General features: G+C 46.6%; 1 protein-coding gene across 3 annotated transcripts in view; it reads right to left on the reverse strand.

Annotated features, from left to right (window-relative positions):
- MAVS (mitochondrial antiviral signaling protein) overlaps positions 1 to 26572 on the reverse strand; it is a 217810-nt gene that overhangs the window by 78437 nt on the left and 112801 nt on the right. For all 3 annotated transcript variants that reach the window (XM_085642676.1, XM_085642675.1, XM_085642674.1), the window contains one exon: positions 12769 to 13175. In XM_085642676.1, coding sequence (XP_085498802.1) covers positions 12769 to 13175 — 407 coding nt within the window. The remainder of the gene's footprint in view (positions 1 to 12768; positions 13176 to 26572) is intronic.

A 26572-nucleotide genomic window follows, 5' to 3' on the forward strand; every position in this document is an offset into this window, starting at 1 on the left:
TAAGTGGCAAAGTTGGAGAGAGTGTGTTTTTGTATGTAATGTATAGCTGTAATGTTGTCTGTACGAACCAAGACAGCTTTGCCCTCTAGGTGAGTATGAAATGCTTTGAGGGCTAGACAGATTGCAAGCAGCTCTAGATGATTGATGTGGAGCAACTTCTGCTGTTGACTCCAAAGGCCTTGCACTGTGTGATGTTGTAGGTGAGCTCCCCAGCCAGTGAGGGACGTGTCTGCTGTCAGTACTATCTGTGGAACCGGGTCTATGAACGGCCGTCCTTTTGACAAATTGTGTGTGTTCCACCACTGCAGAGAGCGATGAGTACTGCCGCTTACCAACACTAGATCGGTCAATAGACCCTGTGACTGGTTCCACTTACTGGCTAGACATTCTTGAAGTGGACGCATGTGAGCCTGGCGTGGGGGACGGTTATGATGCAAGATGCCATCATTCCCAGCAGTTGCCTATAAACTAGAGTTGGAATCTAAAGATTGGGTTGAAACTGGAGAACTAAAGCCTGAATATTTTGAATTCTGGCTGCGCTGGGGAAGGCGAGAGCCTTTTGAGTATCTATCGTGGCTCCGAGGTAGTCCTGAGTATTGGCTGGTTGGAGATGGGATTTTGTCACATAGATTGTGAACCCTAGTTGATGTAGTAACTGAATCGTTTTGAAAGTGTGCTTAATACATTGCTGGTAAGTGCTGGCTTTGATGAGCCAGTCGTCCAAGTATGGGAAGACATGGATGCTTGTCTTCTTAGGTGAGCAGCTACTACCGCCAGACACTTTGTGAAGACTCTGGGGGCTGCGGTGACTCCGAATGGGAGTACCTTGAACTGGAAGTGTCAACCCGCTACCACAAACCTGAAGAATTTGCTAAATGCAGGGTGGATTGGAATATGGAAATAGGCGTCTTTTAAATCTAGAGTAGACAGCAGAGGAAGTACTTGTTGAAGTGTTACCATGTGGAAATGATCTGACTGAATGTAAAGATTGAGTTCTCTGAGATCTAATATTGGTCTGAGAGAACCATCTTTTTGGGGTATTATGAAGTAAAAAGAGTATATGCCCGACCCGTGATGTTGCGGTGGTACACGTTCTATAGCTCCTTTCAGAAGTAGAGACTGAATCTCTTGCTTGAGGAGGTGTAGGTGATCTGGTAAAAGTTTGAGTGACTTTGGAGGAATGTTTGGAGGAGTGATGATGAACTACAGGCAGTAGCCAGAACGGATTATTTGTAGTACCCAATTGTCTGTTGTTATTGACTGCCAGATTGGTAGGAAATCTGACAGTCTTCCCCTGACAGGTGTTAGGTGGTCTGGGGGGGGGGGGGGGGGGAATTGGAGGCAAGTCACTGCTTTGTATTGGAGGGGGAGGTGCGTGTGTTTGAACCCCTACCCCTGTCCTTGCAGTTGTTACCTCTGTAACCCCCTCTGAAGTAACTCCTAGATGGAGAGGGTTGGTTATTGCCCGTGTAGGTGGTGGTCTCCGAGGAGGTATTTTTGGAGCCTCTGCATTAAAAGGAGCGCCGAAAGGAACCACAGATTTGTGCTGACATAAGGGCTCCCCTGGATTTGGCCACTTCAGTGTCTGCCTTCATTTTCTCTAGTGAAGAATCTACCATTGGGCCAAATAGATGCTCTTTATCTAAAGGAGTGTTTAAAATGGAGGTTTGCACCTTTGGTTTTCAACCTGGTTATATGAGAAGCCAAGCATGTCTTCTCAAAGGGACACTGGTGTTTATCGCTCTAGCAGCAGTTTCTGCAGCATCTAGGGAACATCTTATAGCGCTATTGGAAATAGTTGCCATTCACACACCAGGTCTTGTGCCTTAGATCTATGTTCCTGGGGTAAATATTGTATTAATTGCTCCCAGTGCGCACGGTCATATCATGCTAGCAATGCCTGAGTGTTGGAGACACGCCAGAAATTGACCGCCTGCGAGGCCACCCTTTTCCTGGAAGCATCAATAAGTTTGGGTTCCTTATCCGGGGGTGGAGCATCTCCTGTTGTCTAGGAGTTGGCCCTTTTCCTTGCATTGGACACAACCAGGGAGTCTAGTGGCAACTGACCTTTAATATATACTAGGTCTGATGGTGCTGGCTTGTATTTTTTGGTTAAGAATACAAGCTCTGACCGGGTCATTAAAAATGTAATCTACATGCCTGATCATCCCTTTGAGCATAGGTAGTGTATGTGATGATCTCTGAGTGGTACTGAGGTTTTCAAAGAGGAAATCTTCTTCTAAGGATTCCTTATGTAGCTGCACACCATGGTAGTTGGCAGCTCTGCCCAGTAGCTCAATGTAGCCTACACTGTTATCTGGTGGAGAGGGCTTTGTTAGGATATAAATCATGAATATTGCCAGTGGGCAAATTGGTATTGTAATCATCCCGTGGGTCTTGCATTGGTTGATTATCATCCCCATTGTCATCCCCTTCATCCTGGTTGTCAGGTGTATGCCGTGGTGAATGTTCAGGTGAAATAGGCTGAAACTGAGGTGAAGGAGGTGAAGAAAGAGGAGGAGGAGGGGAAGGGTTAGTTCCAACCGTTCTCTTCTTTAAAGGAATGTGGCATTCTTCCTCTGTACCAATCCTTTTTAAAGTCACTAGTGGTGATATGTCCAGTTTGCGGATGAATATACAGCACTTTTTGTTATGGATCCGGTTTGTTGATCTAAGCATCGAAACTTGTCTTTTTGGTGATTCCGGCAGATCTGACTGTTTTGACGCCGAACATTTAGGTGCCGAAGTCTTGGATGTTGATGTTTTCAGATCCGAAGTGTGTTTCGGTGGCGAATGGGCGGGGTCAGCGCTGGACTTGTGCTTTTTGGTAGGCTTCAGCGCCGAGCCAGAAGGCGGGGAATCGGAAGGATGATCTCGGTGCCGACCGGAGAACGAGGGCGTGGGTTGGACCGGAGCGTTCTTTTGTTCTTCTTTTGTGGAGTTGGGTCTTTGGATGAGGAGGGAGCTGTACTCACGGTATGTTGTCCATGATGGATGTCGTCGTCTTGGTCGGAGTCGAGCTCTGCGATGGCGATCGGCTCCTGCTCGTCCTCGGTTCCCATGGCCTCGCCGGCCTCTTCATCCGATTGTTGTCGCAAAGTGTCTTCTTGGAGCGGAAAGACGGGCATGCGTCGCAGTCCTGTTCTCTGTGTTTGGGGGACAAACACAGGTTACACACTTTGTGTGAGTCGGTGCAGTGGTATTTCGAGTGACACCGAGGGCAGAATTTAAAAGGAGTTTGTTCCATCAAATGCGTGTCGGCCCGACGTGGGTAGGCCCGACGGCCTTCCACGAGCTTTCCGATTGAGAGTTAGGTTTTTGCAAGTAAATACAATACGCAATAGAAGGGAAAACCTGATCGAAACAACTCCTTCGAGGATGAGTATCTTGCGCACCGAGGGAAACAGAAGGAACGGTGTCAAACCGGAGTGCTGCGATAGACGTCCGAACCCGATGGCGGAAAAAAACAATCTAACAATGGAGTCAATGCCCATGCGCACTATCATCGAAAGAAGGAGTCCCCTACCTCGTGACTAGAAAGACTTCTTCGAAGAAAAACAAGTGCAAACATCCGGACCCAACACTAGATGGCAAGCTATGCACAGCATGGGATCTACATCTCACATGCCTCGAACACTAAATGATCATAGTTCAGTGTTTCAATTGATGAGGCATTTAAAAGAGGTTATCTCAAACTTAATGCTGTCCATTGAACATTATGTGTTACAAAAGTAAAAATGTGTATAATATAGTAGAAGCCATAAGGCATGCATGCAAACAGGTGTTGGAGATTGCGTTAAGAAAAATAATCAGACTAGCCAAAATAGATATTTCTGTATTGAAGAGATACCAATGGAGTGAGGTGGACACAGAAAAACCCTAATATTTAGACAAATGGTCAAAAGACTCAGAGCTGGGGGCGTGGCCAGCAACATGGCCGAATAGACGTGTCTGTCAGGAGAATATGTGATGTTACAATGCTATCAAAATGATCGCGGTATGTAACATCGCAGTTTTTACAACGCAAGTCGTTACAACAACTTGCGTTGGAGGGCGCTGGACTTAGGAGTAGTAAGATTTACTATTCCAACACCAATCTACGTACAGTAAGGAAGGTGTTGGAATAGTAAATTTTACTATTCCTTAGGTTATAGCGCCCTCCAGTGCAAGTCGATGTAACGCTCGCGTTGTAATGGCTGCATTCTAAATGCATCGCGGTGTAATCACCGCGATGTAAAGGATGTTTCCCCTGTCAGGAGCTCTAACAACCCGATAACAATTTTGTTCACCATCCTGCCTTCCCAGAGCCATCAGCTCATAATTTAAGGGCTCTCAAAAAACATAGCTGGCTGAAACGGAGGCATGCCGGCCGATCCTGAACCTCACTTCGATCACTAATGAAGCAGTGGCTGTAAGCCAAAATGGTGGTGACCCGCACCAGATCCCACCGGGGATAGAGAAGTAAGTGAGGAAGCCAGTATCGGTGCTGCCTCAGCAGAGACACTGGGAGTGGATGGAGATTGAATACCCCCTCCTAGACGGGCGGCCCAGCTGCCCCTCAAAACAATCCCATCTTCGTAGCGGCGAGGCGGTGGGCCACGACCAGGGACTAGTGCAGGTGAGAGGGGCTGCGCGGCCCGGACCGGAGCACCGTAGAGAGAGCGCTCAGGTTTCACCCCGGGGTGCCTCCGCCGGTGGCGGCTTGCATTTCTGGAGGCGACAGTGACAGCGCAGACCAGCACGTGTTGGGACGTCGGGCCGAGAAGAAGCCCACAAACCGCCTTCCGGGTTGGGCCAACAGAGAGTAGTGCGCAGCGGTGACAAAGCAAGCGAGGACCGGCTGGGAATCACACGAGACCCCCAGACAGTGAATAGAGAGGGCGGCAGTGGGGGCAGACAACCGAGAGAGGTAACCTGGACCTACATGATCTTTAAAGGAAAGGCCCCAAATCCTGGACACCAGTAACCCAGGGAGGCCCAAACATTTCCAGCTGACAACTTGAGAGCCCCAGATAAATCCAGAGAAGCTGGAGAGGCCAGAGAAAATGCCTGTGAGCAAGGGCCTGAAGTGCTACGAAACACTAATAAATCCTGCGACGCAGGTCCAAAACCCCAATTTGGGCATGCACTACAACCAGAGCTCAGAGTGCCGTAAATGCAGTGGTGCCACATCAGGACAGGCAGCAGATAGAAGACTGGGCCCTGAAATGTGTGGACGGAGGTTCCAGAAGATGCTGCCTTGGCGCTAAGGCAATCCAGATGTGAGAAGAAAGCCGCAGAGACGTCAGGGAGGGTGTTAAAGAGCAAAAGACTCCAAAACAGGAACACGTGAAAAGCATTGGAAGAGACCCGGAGAACTCAGAACCATACACGCATAAAAGAAGAAGGGACAGGGGAAGCTCTGAAAAGAGGTCCAAGATACACTGAGAGATAGAGTCCAAGATGCCCCTAAGCTAAAACCGGTTATAGGAGAAGCCTTGGTACACACCACCCTACACGCCCAAAACTGAGCATCGAGCTTCATCTGGCTATCAATCAAAACAGCAACGGGACTATTGAACGCCAATCAGAGATGGGGTCTCAGACTTGACCTAACCCAGAGGCATAACTAATAGGACGCAACATCTGAAGATAGTAACCCCCAATGGCCAGGGACAAGGAGCCAAAGGCACAGAAACTGGGGATAATGGACAAATACACAAAAGTCATGGCCCCCCTCATGAGAGCGGCGAGTGAAACAATACCCATGCCAGACACGGCAGCCCTCTTACAGGCAATACAGTCCTCCAGAGAAGTACTGGAAGATAAAATAGATGAAGTCCGCTTGGGTACTGCGACATGACCTACGCAACATATTTGTAAAAGTAACCCAAGCAGAACAACGCATATCGGAGGACAAAGATGTAACACACACCTTACATAAAGAGGTGAAAACTTTTAAAGCCACAATGAGAGAGATCGTTTGGAAAGTGGACGACGCTGAAAATTGTGCACGTAGAAACAACTTACGCTTTATAGATTTCCCTGAGGGAATTGAGGGCTTCGACGTGGGAGCCTTTTTATACAAGGGGCTAAAGGACTCTCACCCGAAAGCACAGTTTTCTCAATGCTTCGTGATTGAACAGGCCCACAGGATGCCTAGTTTGAAACAGCCGGCGGGGGCACCCCCACGGCCACTGATTGCCCACTTCCTCAATTACCAAGACTGGGACTTAATACTCCGTGAGATGCGGTTCATTGGAGAGATCTGCCTCGCTAACTCCTAGATAATACATGCTTTTTGTTCCAGCGAAACTAAAGGTAATCTTCAAGGGCAAATTACTCTTCTTCCAGACACCAGAGGAGGCATGGAACTGGATTGAGAAACGCCCTCTCACACAATAAAGACATGAACCTATGGGGACCCCTGTATGAATCAGCAGCCCAGTGCCGGGCCTTGCCCACGAAGACTGAAAATGAAGCGCAGCTCCAGGAAGATAAGCAGACTGCACTGAGATACTCCCCTGAGAAGGGATTGCAACTCCAAGGAAAGAACCCACACCTTGGACACTGATGAAGGTCAAGCACAGGCAACGCCTAAGAAGATAAATCCCAAAGGAAGACCACGTAGGCAAGTCAAGTCACCCCTGACCTATTGGAACAGAAACACTCAGCAGGAACAGCTAGTGACCATCCATTTCTACAAAAGATAACCAGACTGGTAGCACCCTACTCTGAAACTGCAACTCGTGAAAAACCCCCAGCAGAAATCCATGAAAAGAGCAAGGAAGGATAAGATACAGTGGCTTGTCGGAGACTTAGTGCCCTTTGAGACTCTTACACTACACCTAGCAAGGGTCTCAGGCACACCTCACACTAGGTTGTTGCTCATTTATTAAGGGGTAAGGGGCGGGGGATACAGACCTCTTAAGCTTAACCTATGAGACAGTTGCCATGGGCTATCAGGGAACACAAAGGCACAGAACCTACACACTTTCTTGGGAGAAGTACCTACACAGCCATTGCCCACACAGGGTTTTCCTCCGGCTCCAGGCGGGTTACAATCCTCATCAGAAAGACACCGCCCTTTCATGTACATAAAACCTGGGTGGACCCAAACGGCACATTTGCTGTGGTGCAAGGGACATGAGGGCGAAGGGAGCTTACGCTGATCAGCATCTATGCCCCTCCACAACTGCAGCAGCAAAACCTAGATAAAGTAGCAGAAATCTAATTGTAAACTGACTCCTTCATACACATAATGGGTGGAGACTTTAATGATGTAGCAGACCCCTACACGGACTGCACAAGCACGAATAAAGGGCAGTGGGGGAACACACCACTGGACGGATTCCTACAGACACTAGGCCTGATGGATTTCTGGGGCAGACACCACCCTGTCCAACGTGCTTACTTGTATTTCTCCGGTGCGCACTAGGTCTTCTCCCAGCTACACTACCTCCTGGCCCCGGCAGGGGAAAATAGGGACGATAGAGAAGGTGGAATACCTGGCAGGGAGCTTATCAGATCACTCTCCCCTATGGCTCAAAACAGATGAACAAGCCCGTAGACAACAAACTGATTGGAGGCTTAGCGCCTGGGATCTGAGGGATACAGAAATCGCCTGAGAAATTAGGGTAGACTCTGAACTATACTTTCATGAAAATAAGGGCTCAGTATCTTCAGCAGTGGTCCTTTGGGAGGCCTTCAAACCAGTCCTGCGAGATAGGGAACAAAACAGAATAGCACATAAAAGGAAGAAAGAGTTCCAGGAAATCGAAGGCTTGGAAAACAGACTTCTGGAACTGGAGAGTTGGGTGGGCCCTGACTCAGATCAGTTCCTCCTTCTTCAGATTTCGGTCACACGCACAGAATACTCAGCACTGGCCCACAAAGAGCCAAAATCACTCCTCTTGGCCACGCAACATCGCTTATACGAAACCGGAGATAGAACCGGGAGACTCCTGGCGTGCTTAGGCAGGTAACAGAGGGAAAGAAGATGGGTGGCCGCCATAAAAAAAGGGACACAACACGCTAACCACAGTGCAGGAGATAGCTAATGTCTTTGCAAATTACTTCGCAGACCTTTACAAGACGAGGGATCTGGCAAACAACTTACTGATTCAAAGCTACCTCCACGTCATTGACCTCCCCACTTTGTCAACAGAGGATAGGACGCACTCGAAACAGAGTTAACACTGGATGAAGTCACAATGGCAATAGCTAAGCAGGCAGTAGGGAAGGCCCCGAGACCCAACTGAATACCGACAGAGTTCTACAAAACGAGCTCTGGCCTGCTAAGTCCATACCTACTAAGGATGTACCAGGAAGACCAAACGGAGGGTGCACTCCTCCCTGATCTCCACACGGCCACAGTGGTAGTCATTCACAAAGTTGGGAAGCCCACGGCAGAGTGTGGATCATAGCGACCGACCTCACTGTTAAATACAGAAACCAAAGTCTTGGCCCCTAATCTAGCAATGAGACTGATACCAGTTATCACTTCCCTTAATCATGCAGACCAGTCAGGTTTCATGCTCAAAAGATCGACAAGGTTTAATTTTCGCCTATTATCTAACTGGCTTGACAGGGTCAAAGACAGAACCGACCCACATATACTCATAGCCCTAGATGCCGAGAAGGCATTTGATACCATACATTGGCCCTTCATGAAACAGACACTGATGAAGTTTGTATTTTACTCCGTGTTTCTGACATGGATCGACCAGCAATACACCTCACCGAGGGCAAGGGTGCGGGTAAATGGAGCGGTGTCGGCTGAGTTCCCAGTGGAAAGGGGGACTAGGCAGGGTTGCCCACTGTCCCCACTGCTATTTGCACATGCTGGAACCACTGACGTGCCCTGTCAGGGCCCATCCAGATATAAGAGTGTTTGCAGCAGATGGAGAGACGAGTCAAGATGAACAGATCTTATTATATGTAGATGATCAATCAATCAATCAATCAATGTAAGCCTTATTCGATTGTAAAAAAACAATCATAAAAGCACAATAAAATGCAATTACAGGAGCAATTCATATTTAAAACGAGTTCATAGCAGTTCATTTGCTCAGAATTTATAAAATTTCCATAGAATAAAACTTTGCTAAAACTGACAGAACCCCCTGTTGCCAAAAAAAAATTAAAACAAGCTAAAACAGATTAAAATCAGTTAAAGTACATTAAAAAAACGATTGTGGGGTTAAAGAATTAAATCACATATTACCGGTCACCATCCACCCCCCTCTGCTCCTTACCATCCCAACACATTGTTTTCCTGATTCGGAGCACTCTTTTAATGTTTAAAGCAATCCTCCAGGCAATATGTACATTTTCTAGGCATTGCAAGCGAATTAGCGCTATGCGACACTGTCTTAAACCATACGCTTTTAAAAACGGGTACAAGTGATGCTTTTCTTTGTGTTACATAAAATTTACAGAAGAACATCATGTTTAGTGTTGTTTGAGTTGATTGGGAGTCACACGGGCAAGCTGATAAATTATGCGACCAGTCATTCATTGTAGGAAATGACAATAGTCTGTGAATGGATCCTAACCTGAATCTAAAAAGCAACATTCTGTCAAACCCACTAGATACAAAGGACAGGTATGACTCCATCCCTCCAGTTGTAAGTGTTAACTGATGTTTTAACACACAGGTTTTCGGAAGCTCACCTGATGCTCTCTCTTCAGCTAGGTACACAAGGCCCCTAGATTTTAACACCTTTCTAGAGATACCAATCATTGAGCTGGGGTTTGAGTAAAACTCTGAATTGCCTAATAGTGATAAAAAAGACTCGACATACTTCATCCAGGGGATCATACGAACCCCATCAAGTCTCATTACATCCGACATAATTGTTCTGTTCAGTACTGTCTGTTCCTTTGTCCTTATCCTATGCCAGAGGAGTATGGGTTCTAATTTAATAAGATTCGATACATAAGCAAGACCCAATTCTTCATGGCAGGCAAAGGTAGATGTGCTTTGTGGTACCGACAAAATAAATCACAAAAAGGTGTTCCCACAAATTGTATCGGAAGTGTGTTCACGAACCCCCATACCCCTGCTTCATACATGGCCGCTTATATGTAGATGATATCCTTGTATATATAACCAATCCCAAACCGACTCTCTCAACACTTCTACATGTATTTGAAGAATAGGGACGGCACGCAGGACATAACATTAATTGAGGCAAGTCCAGTCTACACCTAACTGGGGACCCATAGACACAAGAGAACACCCACAACGACTTCCCATTGTGAATGAGGGATTCATATATCTGGGCCGCTACATAACCACTAATACCTCTTTAAGTCTGGTGCATAATATTCGGAGAGTAATAGCAGAATTTCATATCAAAGTAGAACAATGGAGAAGGTATGCCCCTGACACTATTAGGCAGAGCTGCAATGTACAAAATGATCACACTCCCAAAATTGTTATATGTCTTCCAAAACATAAACTATAGGATACGGGAGGCAGTCTTTAGAGCAATTGACACTGAGGTAAAAACATTACTATGGGACGGGGACACCCGTGGCTGACACACCAGACACTTCATCATAACCAATATAATGGCGGGATTGCTTTCCCAGACATATGATCCTACTATCGTGCGGCACATCTGGTAGCAATCAATAAATGGGAGCACCTCCCCAGAACCACCCAACTTAAGCATTAGAGGCCAATTCGAATCACACTTACCTCCACTACCTCTACGGGGGTGCGGCACTTGGAAGCCACTACAGGCAACCCGGAGAATGATAGAAGCTTGGAAGGGGCAGAGAGACAGATGGGATGGGACAAGAAACTCACCAGGAAAACCCCAATATGGGAAGGTACACGTCTGTCCGAGATGGGGAACCTCCTAGAGGAAGGGTCGTTGATTACTTTCAGCTCCTTGCAAAGGGAATACCAGCTTGCTGTCATCCAAAGGTATAAATACTGACAATTACAACGTGGAGGGCAGAGAAGGTGGACACAGCTACTATACTTGAGTATGCCCCACTGGAGGGAACGCTCCTCATGGAAGAAATACAGGAGAAAGCATTCTCCTGGACCTATAAGACCCTAATAAATAACATCCCTGCTAACTTAAAAGGTCATAGAACTCAATGGGAAAACATCCTAGGAGAACTAAAGGATGTGGACTGGGAGGCCTGTCTCATGCATCCAAGAGAGGTAGCAATTAAATGAAGACTACGACTAATACAATTCAAAATCCTACGTAGGGGCTACTTCGATAGGTCCCGCATCCACAAAATAGGAAGGGCATTCAGGGGTTGCCGCCCTTCCTGCAGCGTAGCACTGGGAACATATATACATACGCTATGGGAATGACCGCACATACAATCGTATTGGGGGAAAATATTAGAGGAGCTTAGCAAAAGAGTGGGGATGTCGCTCCAAAAAGATGCCAAATACACCCTGTTGGGCATACTCTCAGAAGTCGACATGCCCAGACACACTCTTATGCTTTGTATTCTTGGGTTGGTGGTAGCTAAAGGAAATATAGCTAAATACTGGGGTGTCCCGAACTCCCCAACAGTGACGGAATGGAGAACTGGGATGGACCTGTGCATGGGGGCAGAAAAGGTGACCTACAAGGTGAGAGGATGTTCAAAGAAATTCTCCAAGATCAGGGGCCCATGGTTAAGCTACTATGGACTAGAAATAGGGGGAGAAAACCAATGAACCCCAACTATTGATTATGGAATAGAAACAAAAAGGGGAGGGGCATTCTACACTTATATTGGTGACTTATATTTCACAAGTAAGCTATCGGATATGGATGATGTCAACAGTAACCTATGAATGTACTGTTTATGATTCGCTCATGTGTACTGATTGCCTCATAATGAATTTGGTTTGCAATGCAAAATTGGGTATCGTTAAAAATAAACTAATAAAGACTCCGAGCTGATAGAGTCCTGCATATATCATATTTTTGTAAAATTGTGACAAGAAGTCCACATGATCATACTCTCCGACACAATGAAACCAGTGTTTGCAATTTTATCTATAATAGGGTTGTCGACAACCTATAGCTGTACTGTGTAATAATGGCACAACCAATACATATACTCCAATACACTATGAAGTGCGCCCACCTACTTCGTTAAAACCATTGTAACTGCATCACCATTAGCCCAACTTGGCATGACTTTGCCATGGCTCTACCACCCTACCTGCTTGGCCTGAACATGGAAAAATAAGTCTGCAAGGTCTACGTCACAGCACGTTGAGGTGACTTACAGGTTGATGTGATGGTCATGTTGAGGTAATGGCATTCTAATGTGGTGACTGATTTGATAATGTACACTATATTATGGAGCACCCGAGATTAGATCTACCCATGGGGTATAATGATATATTAATGATCATCTATGTAGTGACAGCTGGGAACCCATCTCTACATGGTTTTATTAGAGACAACTTGAGGAAGTGGAGCAAACATTGCACCCAAATAACAGGGAGGGAAATCAATCCAAATACATTTCACTCTCAACGCTAGACACCCAAAATACAGGCACTGGATGTTCGTTCTTCCTCACCAGTAACTGGAAAAAGACTTGATTGCACCATTAATCACGGTCCCAGCCTAGACTGAGTCTACACCTGTGGTTTGCTTCCTAAATAATTTCTCATAAAGAAATTCCTATGCTCTGGCCCTTGTGCTGAACCTTGATTAATATTACTGTGCGGACAGGTTATTGAACTTGTAGGGTTCAGTTCTGCCCTTGTCATAACGCTGGTTATAGGTGTTACTCGTTGGTGAAACTTACATCGTCGCTTGCCTGAGTCGAGCTGATACTTGGTGGCCGTCTTTCTGGCTGAGTTTCAGGGATTGGAGCCTTAAACTCTGTGAGAGCATCATCTGTAGGTGGTTGAGATAAGTATCCAGGCGGATTGGCAGCAGTGATTGAGTTCCTGTCCGATGGTAAATAATAGGGGGGTGGCGGCTCTGGCACTGAAGTTGCTCGCTCTGGGGTATGCTGTAATGGAAGAGACGTTGCCGAAGAGGTGTTTAGGGGGGAAGCAGAGGGTTGCTGGATTATACGTGGAGGTGCGAAGGTAGGAGGAAGTGAACTATAACTGGGTGGGGTGCTGTTGGAATGGGGCGAAGGAGAAGGCTGAGGAGACGCAGCCCCTAAGTTGCTGGACTGATTGAAGTAGTTGATGCTTCGAGACCCTAGAAGAGAAACAGAGATTGACCACATTAAAAAAGCTTGCCAGAACAGCATTCTTACTAGTCTGTCCCTTCTTAATCAATCTGCTCTTTTTCTTTTTTGCCTTGAGAGGCTGAGTAATTGAATCAAATGTTGTCCTAGGCAATGATTTATAAGATGTACCATGCTTTAAAATGTTCTAAGCAGATGCACGCAGTCCTATATATAAATCATGAGAAATGTTGACAAGCTGAGCTCATGCAGCATATCCATACATGCTTAAGATACTCCTAAGCATGGTGTAAACCTATCACCCTTCAAGCTGTTAAATTCACAAATCAGGCTGAGTGCCAGGCCAGACTCAGTGTCATTTTAACATTGAAAATATAAGTTTTGTACATTTTGACAACTGAACTCGGAAGTCTATCTTAATGAACCCGCTTTCAATACTCTAATTTTCAGTCTATGAGTCTGATTATGAGCTCCCCGAAATTTAAGTGCAGAGATACCAGGTCCCGAAATAATGATTGTGGACAGTACCGCCATACCTACACTGTGTAATTACAGGTTAAATGCCTAGAATGGAGAATAACCATGCATGGAATTACTGGGTCTAAATCTATAATTATTCCTCTGGAAACAGACTGCTTATATTTACCACCTATTCAGAAAAGAGTAGGATGTGCAAGTGGTTTGGCCCTTATACTTTTTTTTGGTTCTTTCTCACCACATCAATTTTACTATGTACATTGAGGTGAAAGAAATCCTGTCCTTTAGGAGGAAATAATGTTAAAGCTTTTTTATACCACAAACTAAAATTAATAGCCAAGTCATATACAGCCGGGCCCCATTCACATGACACAAAAGCATGCATGTCCTAACAAAGTTCAAACCAGAGCTGCAGATTAGAAAATGTAACTTCCTTACCACTGTCCCGAACTCAATATTAACTGCAGATAAGTAAACAAATATGGAGCTCCAAGCAAAGCGTTTGCCACTTGAGGCTAAGAGAAGGTGCAGTGTTAGGCGCCCTGCTAACTTAAGTGAAAGTAACCATTTCCAGACGTTCAAATGGGACTCTGTGGACCTATCAGGAAGAGCAGCGGAAATGCCAGGAGGAAACCTCACTCCAATCCTATACAAGGACTGGTGAAAGCTTAGTTGGAGATAGAAGGTATAGAATTCCACCAATCCCAGTCTTAATGGCAAACACCCAAACATGGAGTGTGGGCACAGTTAGACTCCAATCAAACAGGTAAACATAGATAAGTCCTGAGTGTCGCACTAAGCACAGAAGGATGTCCAATGTTGGTGGCAGGTGCTCGGTGGTTTGCCGGTTGCCTGTTGTTAATTCCTCAGTGTCCAAGCCAATCAGCTTATTCCCCTAGAACTGAAGCCAATATCTTGCTAGAGATGCAGAGATGAAGAGGAGGTTGGACTTGAACTTCTTTGCCTGAGGAGAAGGGAAGTAAAGCTGGCTAAACCCTCCCAAAATGCACTGACAACCATCAAATCTTCTATGGGGAATTTGTAGAAAAGGGTAGTAGTGTTCCCTAACGGGAAAAACACTTTATTGGCGAGGGTTAGCATGCGCGGTGACTTCGATAACTCCTTGAAATGTTGAAGGTATTGACGCATTATGACTGTGATGTTTATTTTCTGACCTTACTCTTGGTCACTATATTTGTCCGATATGTAAGATTACCCTGACTTTAGTCATTTCCATGGTGTGGATTTTATACTCTATACGCACTGACTCTTCAGGACTTTTTCATCAGACTACAACATTTATAAAATTTATACTATTAATCGATAGCCTTGAGAAAATCTTTAGTACTGACAAGTACTAACGAAACACGTGTTGGCTGTGTTCTATCTTGGATATGGGTTTCTTAAAGAAATAAAAAGAACGTCTTCTACTGACATCACGTGGACTTTTCATCATATCTTGTTGGATTTTGGATTGCCATACATGATCTCATAAGATGTGAAATTGCTTCTTTGACTTCAAACGACTAATGGTCCTCATTACTGGTTATCAAGCAGGACCTCTATATACAGACTATGGGTGTGCTGTATTAGCTTTTGTTTCTTGAAATCTTCTATGGGCACAGGGTAGATTTCCAATGATTCAGTACCCACATGTGATTCTGAAGCAGATCACATAATAAGCTTGTTGTTGCCACTGTTGAGAAGTTGTACACACTAGCTACACACCCAGATAAGGTTTCGAGCAGATGCTGTCTGCGTAGAGGTCCCTGCCAAGAAAGGCAAGCCTTTGGTGAAGAACCATGGAGAAGACTTCAGGCCAAAGGACCATAATGAATTAAAATTAATCATTCGGGATAGCAAATCCCAGGAAACACTGGTGCACGGGCAGAAAGGAGTGTCAAAAAAGGCACCCTGGGTATGTCTTGATATGGGAAAATCCCTAATACATATCATAAGAATGATTGCCTTAGTTGTTTCCATCTCATCCCAATATGTTAGAAAGCCAACCTGAAAGTGGTGATAGAAATACTCTGATGCTGCTGGGGGTTCATGAGCCAGGAGACCAAAAGGATACCCAAGCATAGTGGGAAGGAAAATGTTGTCTGACAAACCCAGAACCTACCTTTACCTGACATCATCAGCTGAATTCTGCCTCCAAACAGGGGACAGCCTGGGGTGTGATCTCAAAACATGGATATAAATAGGGCTACTGCCCAAAAGAAAACAAAGAGCATCCATCTTGAGTAAGTTGGCGTTCTGTATCACAACTCATTGCTGGAACCTGGTCATGGGTGGGTAAGGTTGGCGAAGGGACTGCTATTTAGTGATGGGTTGTTTCCTGCCTCAAGAAGACACTGAGGCACCGAGCTTGATGTCCTCTACTGCCTGCTTAACTTACTGCTTAAGTTAGTAGCCAAAGTGTTTCCTTCCTAGAATCTAGAGTTTAAAAGGGTAACCTTCCCAGGGATGCAAGCCCTTAGGGTATTGAGGCAAAACTGGTGGCAAGCAGCTATAGTTGATACCGAATGAGAAGTCTGATGCCAAATGGAGGTGTTTTTCAATGATAGCCCTAACAAAAAAGCAATTCACTATCTCAGTAGTTGTAAGTATTTTATAAGGGACTATGCAGCCTAGGATGTGTATATCTCAGCTCGTATTGCATCTGCAGATACAGTGCAAGCTTTTTAGGGAATGACTAACTTCTTGTCACTAGATTCTGAGGAAGCAGTGCCCTATGTGGATACTGTGGTCTTGCCTACAAAGCCGAGAAGTATGGTTGTCAATCAATTCAGGAAACTCAAATGCCTGAATATGATACATCTTGGTCCAGTAACATGGGGTTCTCCGCTCCTGCAAAATTGCCGTGGGGAGTGCTGTAAAACTATGTGAAATGTGACATAATAACTCCAAGAAAAATTCACTCAAAGTCTGCAAATGTAAATAATGAATAACACAGGGCTAGGAATAGACCTTAGCATCATGTCAGTAGATCAGCTGAAGGGGCGGAGGGCTCCAAGAAGCAGGGACAGAGATGTTCTATGTAATTTCATTAGGGACCAATTTGAGAGACTGGGTAAAACACAGGAGGCTGTGGTACGCTCTGGGGAGGAAAATATGACGGGAACCCAGGAGGAGGGTGCTGTGGAGTCAGGTTCACAAGTCCACTTAGCACAGATCTATTCCAGATACACGCCAAATGTGTCCCCTAACGTACATTCCAGAGGTTCCTCAATACACCCCGCTTCAATTTTCTAGGGTACCGCTGTCACCAATTCCAGAAGTAAATCCTTTGGACGAGATGAGTCTGGTAGACACCCTAAACTTGCAGTTGGCTCTCCAGAAACTCAAAACGGAGCACAAGAAGGAGGGCAGGGTGTTTGAGAGGGAGAAGCCATGGCTAGCTCACTAGAAACAAGAGGAGTGGAGGCAGGAGAGACAGGAGGAATGAGCCTGAGAAATTGAGAGAGTACGAAGAGAGGGAAAAGATAGGGAAAGAGAGCGGGAGATCAAAATGATTGCTCTTGAGAAGAAGATTAGGGTGGCAGCAAGGACAGCTCCTTCTGGGAAGTGTGTCTCAGTCTCCAGTTCAGGCCAGGTAATGGCCAAGATTCCAAGAGAGAGCTTATACAGATGTATGTGGAAGGAAAAGATATCTTGGAATGGCTTGCGAGCTTTGAGGTTGCTTGTAAGGCACAGGCCTTTCAGTGAGGTGCCTAAGGCAGCTGCCTTAATGGGTGCACTGAGGGATCCTGGAGCTCTCAGGACTATGACTGAGAGGAACTATCTCAAGCCTGAGGACATTCTCCCTGGTACCAAGGATACAGGTTTGGTAACCAGTGGTGAGCAAATGGAGTACCTGCTTGTCCGAGAAGCAAGGTGTTGGTTGTCTCTTGGACAATGATTTGATTGTCTCTGTTTTGGTGCCAGGACCAAAAGCCTTTATGGCTAGGACATCATCACCTGTGCTGGCCAGAGCACAGGCTTCGAAGCAGTCTCAAAAGGAGACTGGGACCATTCCCAATATGCAGGGACCAAGACAAGGTAGGTTGCAAGAAAGTACATACTCCAGGACAGCACTGCCGTGAAGGTCATCGCTTCTGTTCCAGAGGGAAACAAGGACGGAGCTCCCAAAGTGGAACAGGTGCTGGTGTCTGGGCCGCTTCCAGAGCAAGCAGCAGGGTTTGCCAGCTGCTTGAGACCTAGCAAGATGATTTGTGCAAGGAACATTAGGACTGGCCTACACTTGTGGAACTTCACAAGCAATCCAGGGTACAGGTCATTATGTTGGCTGGATTTCTTACTGCATAGCAAGCCAGTGAATCCTGAACCACGATTAAGAAGAAGGCAAGTGCTTCTGTGCACAGGAACTTCTGTTATCACAGTTCCATGAAGTGCCCTTTGCAGGATACTTTGGCATTAGAAAAACACAGGATAGGTTGGGCCTTCTGTTATACTGAAGTGCAAAGACACAGGCAGGTAATGTAGAACACTCCCACTTGCCAACAGATGGGAACTGTACATCCATTTGACTCCCTTTTCAACGTTAGGTAACAAGTACACTTTGGTTGTGGTGAATCATACCACCAGGTACTCCGAGACTGTACCTCTGAGAAGCATGACTGCAAAGGTGGTAATGAAAGCTCCCCTGGGGATTGTTTCTAGGGTTAGTTTTCCAAAAATAGTGATTTCTGATGAGGGAACCAACTTTATCTCCTCATACATGAGAGAGATGGGGGAGCAAGCTGGTGTGGCTTGCCACTTCGATTTGGGAAAAAGGGGGTGGTGATGGACAGAGTTTCTGAATGATGCAGAATACTCTTACCAAGTCAAGAGATCATGGTTTTAATCCATCACCGTTTTTTAGCTCACTGCACCATCCCAGCTCAGAACCTGGCTACATGCAAATTAGTCTGTACCTGTCCCAGTGCATGATGGGAACAGGGCAAACCAAACTACCAAGCCAATTCTTATACTGGGAAGGAAACAAGCTTCCGGGGACTGGTTTCTGGCATCACAGCCTTCGTCGGCCCGGCTTGCCTGAATCCTGATGGTGCAATGAGCAAGGAACTCACGTCTGAGCATACCCTCCCACACTGAGTGTGGATAAAATCGATTTGGGAAAAAGGGGGTGGTGATGGACATAGTTTCTGAATGATGCAGAATACTCTTACCAAGTCAAGAGATCATGGTTTTAATCCATCACCGTTTTTTAGCTCACTGCACCATCCCAGCTCAGAACCTGGCTACATGCAAATTAGTCTGTACCTGTCCCAGTGCATGATGGGAACAGGGCAAACCAAACTACCAAGCCAATTCTTATATTGGGAAGGAAACAAGCTTCCGGGGACCGGTTTCTGGCATCACAGCCTTCGTCGGCCCGGCTTGCCTGAATCCTGATGGTGCAATGAGCAAGGGACTCACGTCTGAGCATACCCTCCCACACTGAGTGTGGATAAAATCGATTTGGGAAAAAGGGGGTGGTGATGGACAGAGTTTCTGAATGATGCAGAATACTCTTACCAAGTCAAGAGATCATGGTTTTAATCCATCACCGTTTTTTAGCTCACTGCACCATCCCAGCTCAGAACCTGGCTACATGCAAATTAGTCTGTACCTGTCCCAGTGCATGATGGGAACAGGGCAAACCAAACTACCAAGCCAATTCTTATACTGGGAAGGAAACAAGCTTCCGGGGACCGGTTTCTGGCATCACAGCCTTCGTCGGCCCGGCTTGCCTGAATCCTGATGGTGCAAAGAGCAAGGGACTCACGTCTGAGCATACCCTCCCACACTGAGTGTGGATAAAATCGATTTGGGAAAAAGGGGGTGGTGATGGACAGAGTTTCTGAATGATGCAGAATACTCTTACCAAGTCAAGAGATCATGGTTTTAATCCATCACCGTTTTTTAGCTCACTGCACCATCCCAGCTCAGAACCTGGCTACATGCAAATTAGTCTGTACCTGTCCCAGTGCATGATGGGAACAGGGCAAACCAAACTACCAAGCCAATTCTTATACTGGGAATGGAGTCTACTCCTTTTAATCAGAGAAGGATGCAAAGGAACCTCAGTTTCTCCACTGAAGGATGTTGTGACTTTGTGATTGGCCTCAAGAAGCTAATGGGGCAATAAATTAGTCAGGCAAAGTCAAACTTTAAGGCAAGCCAATCGCTTATGGCAGGCTGATATGACCACAAAGCTAAACTGACTGGGTATCAGGAAGATTAGACGGTTTTGGTATCGAAGCTTATTTTGGGTCAGGGCTTTGGAGGACAAATGGTGTGGGCCAAACAAGGTAGCTCAGAAGATTTCTGCGGTTAACTACGCAGTGGACACGGGTGCCATAAGGGACCAAGGAAGATGAACCATGTGAAACGGCTGAAGCATTACCTCCAGCAGCACTGCACAGTAAATGTAATGGCTATGGCTGAAGAGGTTGAGGAGGTTGAGGGAGGCAGTGGGCCTCATACTGACCAGCTCCATGGTGACATGAGTGATGGCACAACAGAAGGGGTTAACTTAGCCCCCAAGTTAACGCCCAAGCCGCAAAGAGAGTGTAGAGAGGCGTTGGAGCTGTTTCCAACCTGTTTGTGCTGGTTCCAGGGTTGACACCAGTCTGTTTTCACCCCATAGACACTGGTTATTGTCTGCCTGGGAAGGGCAGAATGTACTGAATGTCTGATCTCAATCAGGGATGCATTAAGGCAGAAGTTGCCAAGATGTTGGATTTGGGGGTCATTGAGAGATGTCATAGTCTTGTGCAGCCAGCAACAAAGCTAAGTATCTACATACTTGTGGTTCTATGTGGACAACCAAGCTCTCATTAAGGTAACTAAAACCGCTGCCTAACCAATCACCAGATCAAATGAGCTTGTTGATCAGTTGGGTGCTTCAAAGTAGTTGAGCGCCTCTGATTTGACCAGTGAATATTGGCAGATTGCCTTAGCAGCAAGAGCCAAGGAGAAGACTCAATTTCTACATCAGAAGGGATGTAACAGTTTAAGGTAATGCCCTTAGGGTTGAGTGATGCTTCTGGCACATTTTCCTTCCTGGTGAGCCATGTTCTCGAGGGCTGGAGGAGTTCTGTGTGCGATACCTGGATGACGTTGTGGTGTTTAGTAATTCAGGGCAAGACAACATGAGGCCTCTAGGACAGGTGTTTGTCAGGATGTAGGAGGCAAATAACTCACCTTCATACAACAGCAGGCCAATGAATGAAGAGGGCTGACTGAAAGTCCCTCTCTATAAGTATATGATATACATTTTTAGTTAACTCAAAAGGTCTTATCTAACGCCTCGTCTAATAATGGGTTTCATAATGATAAGATCAAATAGGCCAATCAAAAAATAAAAACATTAAACAGACGAAGTAATAGAAAAGACGTGCAAGGGATGTCACAGCTTGTGTTATGGGACTTAGTGTGAAAAGTGCCTATTTTGACATTTTAAAAACATGCCCTGGACACAAAAATCACTCAGCCGAGCGAGAAGGATGTGGCGATCCAGTGTCCAAGGACGGCGAGAGGTCTAGAACGAGGACTATTCAATTCGCCACATCCGCAGGCCTACGGTGGCAAACACCACCGTTGCGGTGCTATGGGCGAAAAAGGCGATTAGTCTCAACAAAATTCTGCATTTGGTTATATATAGCTCTCTCCAAACGTTTAGTCACAAAACGCAAACTGTGACATGAGGCAATGTCTGATACTTCAGTCAAGATCTAAGGATGTCTTATTTCAGTAGTGGGGCCTTGATTGAAGATTTAAATGAAGGCTGTATTATGCTGATGTTAAAGAGGCATTAATTATTCGTTTGGCAAAAACTGATGAGACCCTTCATATTTAGCATGCAGGAAGCAGAAGGGAGACTATGATTTTACTCTTTTGGATCAGTGTGTCAAAGTCAGAATCCAAAAGAGGATTGCAATTCTGCAAATTAATGACATTTGCTGTCAGAACAAATCAGGGTCTGCCCATGTTTGGGAAAAGCAAATTCTGAAATAGAAGAAAAATATCTGATGATATATTTATTATTATTTTGCAGTTTATAGAGCACAAACTCGACCCAGGAAGTATTGGAGTACTTTACCTGAGCATCAGTAACATTACACAAGATCACCTTCATGTTCAACTTGTTACAATAAAAAGTAACTGAAGTGTCATTAATCCACTGTAAAATATAAAGCATGTAGAATCAACCCATGACTGCAGAGTCTACATTACCACAAACTGTATATCCCGCCATGTAGCAACTGTATTTAAATCAATCTGTTGTTGGATCAGGAATAGGCTCTAAGTAAATCCGTCGGAAGTCTGCCCATTTCTTCCATATCTTAGGATGCTTCCCAGGGCAGCCCCGAGCAGCAAAGATAGGTATCTCCAGCCACATACAGAAACCCAGGCCCTTTTTCCAAACCCCAAGAGAGGGTGGGGAGGTATCTTTCCAGGATTTTGCAATGCCTCGCTTCGCGAGTGTGAGGTCCAGAAACAGCAGGTGGTGTTTGTAGATCTTCTCCCCAATATCATCAGTGATATGCAAGAGGCTCAATCTGGGTGAATGAGGGACGTCCCAACCCAAAACCTGCGACATACATGTAATGATGCCATGCCAGAACTCCGAAAGTGATGACCATACTGTGTGGAGGAAAGTACCTTCGGACGCTCAGCATCTCAAGCAAAGTGGAGAGGCAATGAGTCCTGCCAGCCAGAGTCGGTATCTTGTGTAATACACCCGGTGTAGGTATTTGAACTGTATATATCGTAGTCGTGTTCCTATGGTGGCCCCTCTTGGGGATGCCAGCACCTCAGTCCAGTCCTCGTCAACCAATGGGCCCAGGTTAGCCTGCCAGGCCTCCCGTGTTTTGGACAGTGTTGTATGGCTATTCGTGACCAGTGTGAGGTAGATTTTGGCAATCTTGTGTTCCCCTAAGTCTCCCATGAACACCTTAGCCTCAAGAGGGCTAAACTCGGGTATGGACTCCTGGAGTGCCAGATATGGCGAGAAGGCATGACGGAACTGCTGATATTTGTAGAATTGCGATCGAGGCATCGCATATTCTTGCTGGAGTTCCTGAAAGGACTTCATTATCTGGTGATGAAGGACATCGCCCATGGTAGAAATTCCTATTATCTCCCAGCCCGAGAAACCAGGAAGGCCAGCCAGCTGTGGCAGGAGGCCATTATGCCAAAGGGGAGCTTCTTTTGTTATTCTGCCCCACCACCCCTGCTGCCGGAGAGTACGCTTCCAGAGCCTAAAGACCGTGGCAGTCGCCGGAGGCAAGGCCTTCAGGGTCGCACCCGCATACAGGTGAGAGTGTAAAGATTTGGCACCCATCAGCCACCGTTCGACCACATAGGCGGGATCTGACCTATCTCCGTACCACCAGTCGTTTAAAATTAATAGGTGTGAAGCCGCATAGTATGCCTGAATATCAGGTGTTGCCAATCCACCGCAATAGGTAGACTGAAAGCAGGTCCTCAAAGCCACCCGGGCAGACCCACCCCCCTAGAGAAAGTGTTGAAGCGTAGCATTGAGTTGTATAAACCAACTAGGTGGTATCAAATATGGATGGTTTTGAAGTTGATACAATAATTGAGGTAGGGAAACCATCTTAAAGATGGCGGATCGATCAAATAGAGAAAGTGGTAGATGCTAACAGACGTGAGTCTGCTCTTTGATCTGTATCTGCATCCAAAGCGGGGCTAGATTTCTTTCCCAGGACAGGGGCTGTGAGGCAGCCAAAAAGACCCCAAGGTACTTAAAACCATCCGGCACAACCGTGACCTCCTTGGACCATGAGCCGAGTTGTCCTGTATTGCGTAAGGGCCATACGTAGGATTTACGAGGGTTCATGTATAACCCAGATGTTTCACCAAAGATCTGCATAATCCTGAGGAGTCTAGGCCCCAAACGGTCCGGACGCATAAGAAAAAATAACAGGTTGTCCACATACAGCGCTATGCGATCAGACGTTGCTCCAGGCCACTCAAATCCCCGGTACTGAGCATCTATCTGCACCCACGACAAGCGGCTCCATAGCGAGTGCGAAAAGATACAGAGAGAGGGGGCAACCCTAGCGGGTGCCTCGTCCGATGACAAAGGTTTGTGAAACAGAGTCAGCCACACGGACAGAGGCAGTAATATCAGTACACAGGAGTTCATTATACCTCAGGAGACGACGACTAAAGTTAAGGCGGCTCAGCAGCCCGAAGAGGTACGTCCAACTCAAAGAGTCAAAGGCCCTATCTATGTCTGCCAGCAGGATAGCAGCGGGTTTGCACAGTCAATCCACTGAGGCAATGGCGTTGTGGGCACGTTGGATATTGTGCCGCGTAGTGCGACCCGGCATAAAGCCTGCCTGATCCGAGTGGACAACATCCGATATATGTGGAACTATACGGTTGGCGATAATTTTGCCAAAGAGTTTGCCTCGACATTGAGGAGAGATATCAGACGATAGGAAGAGTAGAGATCAGGGGGTCGGCCCGGCTTCTGAAATATCACTATCTCTGCATGTTGCCAATCCTCTGGAAGAGTGTTGCAACCCACTGGATGGGGGCTCGAAGAACACGGACTCGGCGCGCTAGAGCAACGTAGCCGTACGAGAAAAACTACACCTCCAAGGATCCTCGGCGTGATGACGTGGTGACGTCATAACGCGCGCGAGGCATTTCCTAGAAAACCCGTCCAGGGCAGCGGAACGCTGCCGCTTACTTCATCCTTGAGGAGTTGTGCTGGTTACTGGAGGCTGGTAAGGGTGCCATGTGCACCGCATCTTCGTTTCTACCTTTGGTCAGTAAACACGCACATAGCCTACGAGTGGCCGTCTAGGGGGTCCGCGCTTTCTGTGGGATTGCTCCGCTGGCGGGACCACTTGCCGGTTCCTTGCGGAGCAACCCCTTCAGCGGGTCCCACGTCCAGGCATTCACTCAGCCAGAGAGAGACCCGTGGCATCGGGGTTCTCCTTGATCACTTGCTCCCGTCGTCCTTCCTGGCCCTGTGGAGGGGGGGGCAAGCTTCTTTACTCGTTTTCCCTGTTGGCGAGCCGCATTCGGCTCTTGCAGGGGAAAGATACTTCCTGATACTTAAGGGGCAGGCTAGCCCAAACTCGTTTTCCCTGTTGGAGAACCACATCGGTTCATGCAGGGAATACGCCTATGGTCTCCTCTTAACAAACATTGCCACCGCCAGGAATCCTTGGTGGCCTTAACGTCTTATCGTTTTTGATTGTGATATGCACACTACTTGAGCCTCCGGAAAGGGAGGGGAACTATCCTTGGTGACAAGGGATAGAAACACTGGTGCAAGGTGTTTGGCAGATATCTTGTTCCTGCGTTTGAACATAGCCTCTACCCAAGACGTATTAGGTGTAGGGCCAGACAAGTTCTCTGCTATTGCTGGTATCTGTGCTAATTCATGAACGTCATGTTGATTTCTTTGTGTGTCCTGTAGCAGGGGTATTGAGAGTGGGCAGAGGACGGCTCTTCCGCACCCCTGACTCGGCCAACAGGATTGTTTCTATGGTATGTAGTAAGAGCCTGTGTGCCACCTCATGGTTTAGGGTACAAGGTATTGCGCAGATTGCGGACTGTGGTATTCTTTCCCCAGGTTGAGCTATAGATCACGACAGCCAATAACCTTGCAGAACAGATGAGGCGGTGTTTTCTTTCTTTACAGGTACTTCTCTTAGAACTCGGGTTGTTCTTACAGTGGGGTTCGGGTGGAATAGGAAAGAAAAGTATAAATGCCCTAGTGTTTTATATAACTGTTGTTGTCTTTCCAGGTCTCCCTTCCTGCTGTCCCCTTCCTTCCCTTTCCCCACTTGACCACTCCATAGAGTCTGTGCATATATACTTTCAGACCGTGGTGGTGTCGAGAGGTGGACCATTCTAAGCAACATACGATCCTGAGGATTCCCGGCCACAACAAAGAGACCGACCATCAAAAGCGGCCTGAAGAGCAGTGAGATAAGGAGCAGTGAGGAGGGACTGATATTTCTTATAGAATTCACATGGGAAACCATTTGGGCCAGGAGCCTTGCACGAACACATCCCAGATAGCGCCTCTTGAACCTCCTCAGTCGTAATCGGGTCATCTAGTGCGTCCCTTGTCTGGTCTGTGAGGGCGCAAATCTGCAAAGAACCGCTGGACTAGCTGTGGCGAGATAGTCTCATGATGGGCATACAACTCTGCATAGTAAGTCGCAAAACTGGCGGCCACCCGACTGAGAACATTTCAGTCGGGATCGTGCAAGCATGGGATGGAGATAGGGCGAAGCTCTTTCTGACACAAGTGGTGGAGCAAGGCGCTCGATTTGTCGCTCCATTGATATATTCTGCTGCGGGTAGCCAACCAGGCAGCCCGAGCGTCATCCATCAATTCCTCAGCATGGACCTGTGGGTATAAAGTAGTTGTCTACGTGAATCGTGCCCATTCACCTCACACCACGCGTGCTCCGCAGCCACCATCTGGGCCTACAAGAGTGTCAACCGCTCCTGGCGCACTTTACGCTGCGCCGTGCAGTAGGCAACGTCTACCCCTCATAGTGTAGGCTTCATCGCCTCCCACACAATCGTAGGCGATTCAACCGATCCAACACCATGCAGGAAATATTCTGTAAGGGAGATGTGTATATGTGACCTATATTTGTCATCGAGTTCACCTTCATGTTTTAGGCATGGGGAGAGAGATTAAGCTGTTTGCCCAGAAGCACAGGATGTTGAGTTAAGGCCATGATTCGAACCAGGTTCCCCAGTTCCAAAGGCCGCAGCTCTGGTTGTGACGCCGCACAGTAAAAAGAAAAATGGTTTTAGCAGCTTTAAATATAGATTTATATGTTCTGCTTTATTTTTGCCAGGTAGACTTAGTTGCACTTGTGCTCAAAGAGTCAACATTTTGTTCTGCAGCCCTAAGATATGCACAGAAACA

The sequence above is a fragment of the Triturus cristatus genome, chromosome 2_2 (genome assembly GCF_964204655.1).
Source record: "Triturus cristatus chromosome 2_2, aTriCri1.1, whole genome shotgun sequence".
Lineage (NCBI taxonomy): Eukaryota > Metazoa > Chordata > Amphibia > Caudata > Salamandridae > Triturus > Triturus cristatus.